Source organism: Arachis duranensis, chromosome 6 (assembly GCF_000817695.3).
Source record: "Arachis duranensis cultivar V14167 chromosome 6, aradu.V14167.gnm2.J7QH, whole genome shotgun sequence".
NCBI lineage: Eukaryota > Viridiplantae > Streptophyta > Magnoliopsida > Fabales > Fabaceae > Arachis > Arachis duranensis.
The window spans coordinates 109,128,866-109,140,178 of record NC_029777.3 but is presented as its reverse complement, the minus strand read 5'-3'; the positions used below and the strand labels follow the sequence as shown (position 1 = coordinate 109,140,178).

Sequence of the window (11,313 nt, the reverse complement as noted above, 5' to 3'; positions counted from 1 at the left end):
GCATAAGCCGTAGCAAGACGGAATATATAGAATATAAGTTTAGTCTGAGAAGGAAAAATTCCAATATAGAGGTGAAAATTGGAGAGAACATCCTACGAAAAGTTACAAGTTTTAAGTATCTTGGGTGCATCATATAGGATAATAGAGAGATTGAACAAGATGTAAATCATAGGATCCACGTAGGTTGGTCAAAATGGCAGAGTGCGTCTAGTTTTATATGCGACAAAAAATTGCCTTTAAAACTTAAAGGTAAATTCTATCGCACCGCTATAAGACCGGCTATGCTGTATGGTACGGAGTGTTGGGCGGCTAAAGGAGAGCACGAACATAAGCTGAGTGTGGCAGAGATGAAGATGTTGAGATGGATGAGTGGTCACACGCGATTGGATAAAATAAGGAATGAAGATATAAGGGAGAAAGTTGGAGTAGCACCCATTGTGGAAAAGATGGTTGAATCGCGTCTCAGGTGGTTTGGACATGTGAGAAGAAGACCGATAGAACATCCAGTCAGGAAGGTGGATGAGATGGAAGATGGACAAAGGGCGATAGGCAGAGGAAGACCTAAGAAGACCATCCATGAGGTGGTCAAACGAGATCTACATGTAAACGGTCTCTCTGTAGACATGATACATGACAGAGCACAATGGCGTCGTTTGATTCATGTAGCCGACCCCACTTAGTGGGACAAGGCTTTGTTGTTGTTGTTGTTTTTATGTCTTGTCATGTTCTCAGTATATTGTTCTGTCATATTCTCAAAAACAACCGCATGTTTCTATCCAATCCTGTCCTATTCTCAAAAACAAAGTTGGTTAAAAACTGGTAATTATTTAGTCATGAAAAATTACTATCATGATAACAATTTTTTTAAATTCATGATTCAATTTCTTGAATAATTTTTTTATAATTCAAAACTCTATAAAATTATTTTGTATTGATTTTAAAATGTTCTCTTTATTAAAACAAACATTAGTTAACAATTAACATCATATCCTTTTTATCTATTATTTAAAATAATTTAATAAGTTCTCCCTTTAGCCCTTTGTCATTCTGCTGAAATAGGAGTCCACTTTTCTTGGGTACTTGGCATATAATTTGCATATAATTTGTGTAAGTTATCACAAACAATAAAAAGATTATTGAAATTTTTATCCACCTTTCTCTTCACCCTTATGGACATAACTTAAATTTAAAGTATAAATTACACTACCTCTTCATTTGCAAAAATATACAGTTATCTCTTGAAATTTTACTTATAACACCCAAAAGCCTCTATTTTTCTTTATAAAATTAAAAATGTATGAATGACTAACCTCCCCAAATCAACATCAACGGTTTACCATATAATTACATTATCATTTTTCGTTCTAGTATAATTTAAACCATACATCAAACACAACAAAACTCAATATCAAATAAGAGAATATAAGAAATGTAAAAAAAAATTAATAACGGTAAAACAAGCTTTATCAACTAATAGTTCAATAAAATACTCCTCCATCCACACCAATAATCTCATCTGTCACCCTTAATCAAGAGATCATTGGCTTAGATAAATTAAGGGGTGAAAAAAAGAGACAAAAATGCTAATAATAAAATTCAGCTAAGGCTTAATAAAAAGAAAGGTCAATTTTTGGCATGCACCAAAAGAAACTAAGAGAATTCAGCTTCAATTAACCAGAATTTTCTGCCTAATTGTGCCAATTTTCTTCAATCTTCCTAACAAGATAGAACCCACTTGCCAGAGAGAAATTTATGTTGTTTTTGTTGCCAACCCTGTTGTCTTACAAATCGGACACAGATTCTTGTGCTTTAGCCACTGTTTGACACATTCTGTATGGAAATCGTGGCCGCAATCCAGCGTGCCGATATCCTCTCCGTCCTTGTACTCCTCCTGCACATAATCGCAAAGTTTAGGCACTAAGGTGAGCACACGTGAATCCAGGTGGAGCGAGTATTAAGGTTGGTCGATTGAGTTTACCTGACAAACACAGCATGGTTCTGCTTCCGACTCTGGCTGAGATCCAGTCTCGACCAAATGTTTCTTCTGTTTCAAGAGTTTCAATATGGTTTCCTCGTTCAATCCGGTGCTCACGTTTCCAATGCGCTCTTCCAGAGCCAGTAATTCCTGTTACACTCAAAAGTATTGTCATGCGAAACACTCTAAAATGAAGCATCGACCTAAGATGCATAACACGATGAGAACTTCAGTTCATACCTCATATGACATGTTATCAACATCAAGTCGCATATCCCTGTGCCGATCATGAATATCAGCAATTCCAGAAAACACTGATTGGTCGAGGATCATAACGTCCTACGAAAACAATGCAAAAACAAGTTTACCACATGAACAAAACTATGCTGTTAAGGGTTGAGTTCAATAGTTATGCATTGCCAATGTATATAAGTTCTAGCCAAAACTGGTTTTGTTTTTATAGTGGTATGGAAGTTAACCCCTTTTGCCTATGTCGCAGCGTGTGATTACACGTCAGCAAACAGCTTTTACTGATAGTACATGGTACATAGAGAGTAAACTCGGTTATTCGGCAACAGCAGCAATAATAATGCTCCCAAAACTTAAAAAACCCCGAACCCCCATTACATCTTGCGCCTATGGGCAGCTATAGCTATTCAAGAAGACACTCAAAACTGGTGGACTCCAGATCAGTTCCAAGTGTCTTTTCTTCAACTCTTATGATTAATTCCAAAACGCAAAATCATGCCCCAAAAATCACAGAATAGACATGTGGCACACAAATTCATCACATACTATTTTAATAGAGAAGTACACATTATTATTACTACTACAACAAAAACACTTCTCGCACAAACCGTGGTCAGCCAAATGGAACAACCGGTTTCCAATTTGTCCTATCATATACTATGTCTATAAGCAAGTCATCTAAATCAACATATTTTTTTGGTGATTCTCTCTTAATACTATATAGTCTTCGTTGGTCTCCCCTGTTCCTCTACATGTTGCCCTACTATCCATATGTTCTACTCTTCTTATAGAAACTTCTACAGGTTTTCTGTTTTCTCACATAATCTACACTTCATATACATAATATAGAAAATTTATTTGGGGCCCTTATGCTCATGTAACTAACAAGCAAGGAATCAAAAGTCTATGGATATGGAAATTTCATTCTGAGAGACCAAGTCACTTAACTCCTCAGCCAGACTCCACAGCCTTCTTTAAGGCTTCAAGTTTCAACATTAACCTAAACATTAGTTACACCCGAATGGCTTGGTTGGTTTTTTGTCCTTTCAGAAGTTTAGCAAGGGAAAGTATATACATGGAAACAATAAAATTATATTATTTGTTTTCATTTCCTACTTAACTTTTTTCTCTACAAGATCCTGATAGCAGAAAACTCTGACAAACTGAGCAATATGAGATGCCTAAAGTCCTGGGATCCTAATCGCAATCGAAAGTAACTACGGAAGCCAAGAAAGATCAAACTGGATTTAAGAAAATATAAATATGTAACCATATTACAATTTATCAAAGGAACAAATGTATATTCTAAATATTGAAAGTCTTGTTCAAAATCCTATATACCTCTAATCTTTTTAACACACATTCTCACAAACACATATACAAATCAAATTTTACCTCTTTTCCCTTTGGAAATTGGGACATTTTAAAATACCGACAAACAATATCATATACATAACAAAGTAAGATAAGAAACGTGCCTACATTTCTACAGGCTACAGATTCCCTCACACAGCATTCTTTTAGTGGCATAGAGAAAATCTTTAAATGCTGGTTTCACATTACACACAACATTATTAAACTCTCAACTTAAGTCGTATCGAAGTTTACAAGTTGAGTTTACAATTCGAGTTTACTTAAGTTTCAGAAGTTTGTCTGAACTCTCAAATTTGATAAACTTGCACACAAACACAAAGAAATATGTTCTCATATATCTTAAACACATGATATATTATTACCTCAAATTTAGGTAATGAAAGAATATTAAATTGTGTGCAAATTCCACATTTTTTCTGGCTCAATCAAAGCCACAGATTCTGATTTATTACCAACCAGTTCATCATGTTTAAAAGTTTTGAACAGAAAAACTGAGAAGTGTACAAGCTTAATCAGAATTTCAAACAAAACAAATCATTTGAAAGCTTGTTTAAGTCACCATGTCAGGATTAAACAATTTGCATCACAGCCAAATGAAAATCAAACCATTTTTAAGTCATCATGTCCGGACTAATAAGTGAGTGAGAAGACTAACCTCAAATCGCAGGCTCCCACCACGACGCATGAGTCCCAACACATTTCGGAGCTGCACAAAATAAAAGAATGTCAACTAACAGAAATTGTTTACATAAGAACTACAAATATTGCAGCTCTCAATAGTATTATTAGAACATTCTGATTCTGATTTCAGTCCATCAAAAAAGTTTCAACTTCTTAGTCCTTCCTTTTACTAACAAAGGGTCTGAAAGTGATGCAAACAGGACTATTTAAACTTGTTCCGAAACAAAGGGATTAAAATGATGCAGAAGTGTTTTAAAAGGACCAAAACCAAGAAATGCTACATTTTGTGGTGAAAATCAGATTTAAGGTAATATTTAAAATTTAAATAAACGACAGTAATCTCACCCACACATTTGGAATAAATAATGCACATCACTACATCAGTAACAAATAAGACAATATTGAAATGCAATATAAGGGAGAAACAAACACGAACCTCAGACACGAGTCTACTATTTCCTTCACCAGCAACAGCCAATGACCGTATCGAATAGGGAATTCCATATTCATGATCACCTGGCCTCTCCAACCACGAGGGTGTTCCCGGGTGAGCCCCAGATGGCAGTGCCCTCGAGTCAGGACCACGTGCGGAAGGATAATTACTGCTTGAACTTCCACCAGCCTCGGAGCCGGGAGGAGGAAACAAAGACCGGCGAACATATTCAGATAACCTTCGTGGATAATGCTGAGGATTAGGACGAGCAACCCATGGAGAGGCGGACGATGGATTGATAGCTGAATGCGACCCAGATCGCGACGAAGAAGCAGCGGCAACATTTCCTGGAATACTTAAATTTCCACTACTCGGAGCCCTATTTGTCGGATTTCGAGCCAAATTTCTTAAATTGGTTCCGGGTGCAAACACCGGGTGTTCAAAGAGGTTTCTAGGCAAGCTTCTTGAGCTTGCGTCCTCGTGAGGTATGTTATTGTCCCTATTATCCGCAGGTATAGCCGAGTTTGATGAATGGTTGTTTGCTGAGCTAGAAGCGCCACCCCACCTAAATGATTGCATATTCCTTGGTAAAGCAGGAACATGAACTAGAAGGGGCTGACTTTGAGGAATCATAGTATCTACAGTTGGTACTGGTCTCACATCTAGAGAATTATCAACCGGATGAAATCTTGGCAACACTGGAGCGGACGGAGTAATACCAGAAGTTCTAATCACATTTCCCGTTGAGAATGCAGCGGGAGGAGGAACAGGAATGGAACTTTGTTGACTTGAAGGATTTACCCTTAACCGGAAGTTCCTATGGAAGCTTTCCGGGTTTCCTGCAACATTCGCTTCAGGAATGCTTTCAGAGGGGCCATCCCCCATACTTAGTCCGAGTCTTGCACTCACCCTATCCACCGAAGCAGATCTGCCAAGGCTACCGCCAACATAATCCTGAGTAGGCAGCGTGTTCCAAGCACTGCCATCTGTAGGCTGACTGTAGCTAGAACTTCCACCATCAGAACATTGTCCAACACTGCGTTCAACAGCCTTTCTTTTACAAGATACACGGCGAGTGTCGACAGAACAACCTGGTCTACCATCAGTATCCTCAAACAAAAGGCTGTTACTTGCCGAAGGAAGCATCAAAGGACCAGAACCAATAAGCGGGGGAGGAACATGCTCATTCACCGGTCCAATAGACTTTGGCAAGTTAGCATGTTCAACATGATGGCTATTAGCACTACTACTGTCTCCCATTCCTGCATTCAAGTTAAGATTCTGCGGAGGCATCATATGAGAATTGGCACCGTGCACATACATAGTAGTACTAGTATTGTCCATTGAGACAGCATTAGTCGGTTCAACACGTCGTTCTTCTTGCCTTGAACCAGTAGGAGCACCAAAACTTATAGAAGATGGCCATCCTAGTTCCCTTCTCTGGTCATTGTTAATGTTAACCTCATTCTGAGTATTACTGTAACTTGGCTCACCTAAACTCCATCCACTCAAATTCTGCCATCCATGATTCAAAGGGCTCACATAAGATGGGTTTACATCACTTGGGGGAAGTATGTACTCGGGTATTCGGTTATCTGCAGGATTCCGCATATTATTCCAGCAAATCTGCTGATTCACTGTGGCAGTGGTTGCACCACTCGATGTTGATCCACAATCAAATTCTAAGGTTTCTGGCAAGGAACCGATCGTATCTCGCTGTCCTTGCATTGAGGGAATCTATTTAAGTTTCCCAAACTCAATATAGTTTAAATGTATGAATATGAATTCCTCAATAAAGAAGAACCAAGTGCATGCAACAAGTTCACAAGTCCTGTCAAACAAAACATGAAAGTGATAATCAAGCATTGCAAAAACACCAATTCTACATTATGGAACAAAAACAATCAAAGAAGTATCCTCTATAAACACACATAAAGGATGCTGCAAACATCGATAACCGCAAGTCGGAATTCAGCTTCATAACCCCTAAAGCTTAAGGTGAAGCAAAGAACATGGAAACATTTGCAAACACCACAACCACCAACAAAACACTACTCAATCCTCTTCTATCAACTAAAGAATGTTGCAACAGATAACCACTAATGCGCATTGCCGAATGACACTATCATCACAGAAATTTTACCAAACACAATAGAGGGCAAATCAGGAAGAGAATAGCTCATAGAATAAAGGCAAAGTCAACTCCTTTTTACCCAACATATGAAGAACAAGAAACAACAAAAAAGGTAAAATTTTTAAACAAGATCAAGCTACAACAACGAATTGGGGTTTTGAAAAACCAATTAAAAACCACGGTGGATTATGAACAATTACAACACCCAGCAAAATCCATAAACAACCCACAACAACAGCAACAACAATAACAAAAAGGATTTGCAAGAAAATAACAGCTAGCTACACAAACAACGTTGAATCGTTTCTGCAAAGTTGAACGACCCAATCAAATCCGAACAAACAAATATTAAAAAAATAATATTTTAAAAAATCATAAAAATTCAAACTTTACAGCTTTTTCATCAATCCAAGCAAAACCACCGACTGATCAAACAAAACAATAATGAAGGGTAACAAAGTGCAGAAAACTTACGAGGTGAAAATGAAACAAAGCCGATCTATCACCAAAATAAACAAAAAAATAATCAAAGGATGGTTAATAACAAAAACAAAGAAAGCACCCCATGATGATTTTTTTCCTCTTTTTTTTCTCTGTAGATGCTTTTTTAGATTTGTTGTTCCTCTTTCACCCACCTGGGCAGCACAAAAAAATAACAAAAAAGAATAGAGGAGAGAAAGAGAGAAAGAAAGAGAGATGGATGAAGAGTGAGAAAGATATGAAGAAAGGGTTAAGAGGAGAAAAAGATGGTGTTTTTTTGCTCTGCTCTTGGTGGTGGTGAGAGGAAGAATGGAATGAAATTATATCAAACAAAAAAAAGATTTATAAAAATTAGATATGAATGAAAAAATGTGAGGGGAGATTAAAGAGAGACAGTAATCTTCAATTTACAAAAACAACCCAACAAGAGAGAGAGAGAAAGAGAGAGAGAGAGAGAGAGAGTGAATAAGAGTTTGTGTGTGCAAAAGTCATAGCCTTGAAGGAGGAGAGAAGCAGCTTCCCCTTCCAACAAAGACATTCAATGATATTTACTATTTAAATAATTAATAAACAATGCAATGGAATCATGTAATAGACTATGAATATATCATACTTATTTAGTTTCTCTTTTTCTCATGGAATATTTATTATATCTTTTTGTTATTAATTTAGTGTTATTATTATATTAAGAAATTTAGTATTATATTTTTATATTTTTTTAGGATGATTTACAATATGATTATCATATATTTTTTTCTAATTTTTTGTATTTTTTAATTATTTTACAGATTCGATTCGAATTATATTTCTTAAAATAGTGATCGTGTAATTTAATTTATTTTAAAAAGTTTTATCTTGTTATTTATTAAAAAAATTTAAGAAATTTAACAGTAATGGTAATGGATAGGATGGAATAAGATAATAGATTTAATTTTATCATTTAATATTCTTATTTAAAGGATTATTTAAATTGTGATTGTAAAAAAAAATATTATTTTTGTGATTAGATACTTGTATAAAAATAAAAAATAAAATATTAATTGGTCATGAAAATTGAATTCTAATGCAATATAATTATTACTTTCTTTTTAATTGGATACACTATGGTTGTTGTTATTGTTATTATAATTAGTTTGGTAATATTAGTATTAAGTAAGAATAAAGAAAATTAATGGTAATGGGAGTAGTAATAATGAGATGTGAATAGGGGCCAGAGAGGCTGAAAGGGTGCCTTGTTTGGCAGCTTACCAAATGGGTGATGTTTTGTATGGGTCCTTGATTTTGATTTTTCTTTGCTGAGATAAAGAAATGTGTATCCCCCATTGTCCTTTGTCTACAAACACAACTAAGAAAAAAGGTGAAGAAATCAATTTAATTATTCACATTTATTTATACTAATATGAATTCATTCTATATTATCATCTACTAAAAATAAAAAAATATCATGTTATTTGAAGCTATGTAAATCCCCCATTATTATTATATGATAATATGATGACAATTTCCTTAATTACTAAATAATTATCTAAAATGATTTTGCATAGTTGTTGATATATAAAAAATTATTCTCTACTATATACTATAAAATTTAGTTTTAATACATTATCGGTATAAAACTGTTTTATACGTATATTCAATTCATATAATATTATATTAATAAAAATAATTATTTTTTATATTAACTATAATCATCTAAAAGAACAGTTATATTTATACGATTGCGTAAAATATTTTACCACGAAAATTAAACACAAAGTCTCTAAATATTGTTATGATATAGTATTGACTAAATATGAAAAACATAAGTGTTAATAAATGAGTTGTTTAATTGGCAACACAGCCCCCACTTGTATGTTGTTCTCTTTTTGATTTGGTTCCATCTCCTTCACGCCAAGCACCCCACCCTCCCTCTCTCTTTTACCACACCATTCACATTCATCTTCACATGCCCCCTTCTCCCCCTCTTTATTCTTTTTCTCTCCCCCCTTCTCACTTCTACTCTATTTCTATTTAATTTAATCATTTCTAAAGATTAACTACTAAATAAATCGTTTATATTAGGCTGAATATGGATGACTTAGTGTTTGTTTGGTCGCCATTATTTTATTAAAAAATTAATAAAAAAAATCTTTTTTATTTTTAATATATTTGACAAATTTCTAGTAATAAAAGTAAAAACACTAAAAAAATATATTTTTTAAAAAGTTGTAAGCCTGTAATTTACATCTTTTTTTAAGAGATCTTTTTTGCCTAAAAAAAGATGTTTTTCATGTAATAAATAAACAAAAAAGTACTTTTATATTATTATACCCAAACATAATTGATAAATAAAAAGATCTTTTTGCATGAGATATCCAAACATAAAATTACTTTTACTTCTCTATAAAATTTTTAAAAAAATATAACTCAAAAATTTTTTTTTAAAAAAAAAAACTCACTCAAACAAGCTTTATTTTTGCATACATATAACATTTTTTTATAAGTAATTGCGTTTGACTCAGCTAAAAATTATATGCAACATAAAAATATTTTTATATATATATAATTATTAAATCAGTCACAATATATCTATATATAAATACATATTTTATATTGCACATTTTTAATGTGTCTATTAATAACTGGTTTAAAAGTTAGTTTTTTTTATTTATTAATACATTAATAGTCACTCTAAGTAATTTTGTTTATATTATAGTTTTAAAATAACTAATGTGTGAAATAGTAAACTGTATAAAATTAATCAAAAGTAGATAATTGTATAATTGGATAACAATACAAAAAGTTTATGCATTAAAAATATATTTCATTTGAAAAAAAAAATATAATAGTGCAGGTGGCTTTGGTTATAGTAATATTTAGGGTCCACAGGAGGATGAGTTGCATTTTTCTTTCCTATTACTTATGTACCCAAAATCTTGGTGCTTGCTTGGATGAAATTTTGACTAACTATTTATGGACCCCTCTCTTTTATATTTTAAGTTGTCTTTCCCTCATATATGATAATGATACATCTCTTCTTTTATTTTGTGAGTTTGTTAAACGAAATTAATATGATTGTATGGCCTTAGGAGTAGTAAAATAATTTTAATTATTTAAAAAAAAACAAAAAGGAGCAAAAATGAGAACATCCTAGGGCCCCAAAATTTTGTGTCGGTACAAATATAGTTGAAAAAATAACCAAAGTGTTAATGTGTGTCTGCGTGGGGTGTTTGTGACGATGGAGTAGTAATAGTAACAGTATTTAGTAGCTTTTGGGTCTTTGGGTATGCAACCAATTTATCTATCAATTTTACTTTGCTTTAAAGAGCTGTGAAGTCTTCAACCTAAAACTTTATTATCTGTCAATTTATTGTCAACAGTAATTAATTATTATATTTTAAATATATGTATAAGAAGACGCATTTAAAAAATACATCTATAAAGACACTTTCATTAGACACAGCTATAAAAAAATATTTTTATTAGACACATCTACAAGAACACTTTCATTAAATACAATCATAAATAAAAATTGGCAAAAGTTGGCAGAAATAATGTTGATAATGTAGCGAAATTTTTTTTATTTTTTAAAAATAAACATAAGTATTTAATTTGATTACATACTAATTTAAAAATCTTATAAATTCAAGCATTTCAATAAATGACATTATAAATTGAGTTCAATTTAATATACTGGCGATATAAAATAATTTACATAATAATATAATTACATATGTTTTTTAAATGACTATTTATATGATTATTATAAAAATTAATTATTTTTACTAATGTGATGTCACATAATTAAATATTTATATAAAATTATTTTATATTATAATGTATTAAAATTAAATTATTGTAAATTATATTAGTGTATAGTATAAATTATATAAATGATTAATTATGTATGAAGCAAGAATATGTTGAGTTAATTGTCAATTATTTTAAAATAGTCATAGATATAAGTACAAAATTAGATGACACATAAAACATTCGGTCCATGGTAAA

At 32.8% G+C, this 11,313-nt stretch overlaps 1 protein-coding gene across 1 annotated transcript; it reads right to left on the bottom strand.

Annotated features, from left to right (window-relative positions):
- Positions 1-1,442: 1,442 nt before the first annotated feature.
- On the bottom strand, positions 1,443-7,826 carry LOC107495756 (probable E3 ubiquitin-protein ligase RHG1A). Its single transcript, XM_016116918.3, has 6 exons — positions 7,321-7,826; positions 4,716-6,543; positions 4,254-4,304; positions 2,216-2,314; positions 1,979-2,125; positions 1,443-1,891 (listed from the first exon to the last, which is right to left on the bottom strand). The coding sequence occupies exons 2-6, from the start codon at positions 6,438-6,440 to the stop codon at positions 1,751-1,753; spliced, it is 2,163 nt and encodes a 720-aa protein (XP_015972404.1). The 5' UTR covers positions 6,441-6,543; positions 7,321-7,826; the 3' UTR covers positions 1,443-1,750.
- Between the last annotated feature and the right edge of the window lie 3,487 nt (positions 7,827-11,313).

Bases quoted from the DNA above. Each gene is read 5' to 3' on its own strand.
- LOC107495756 (XM_016116918.3), bottom strand. From the start codon at position 6,440: ATGCAAGGACAGCGAGATACGATCGGTTCCTTGCCAGAAACCTTAGAA. The intron at 4,305-4,715 runs GTTCGTGTTTGT...TATTTTGTGCAG, and splicing joins ATAGTAGACTCGTGTCTGAG to CTCCGAAATGTGTTGGGACT. The intron at 2,315-4,253 runs GTTAGTCTTCTC...TTGTTTTCGTAG, and splicing joins GTGGGAGCCTGCGATTTGAG to GACGTTATGATCCTCGACCA.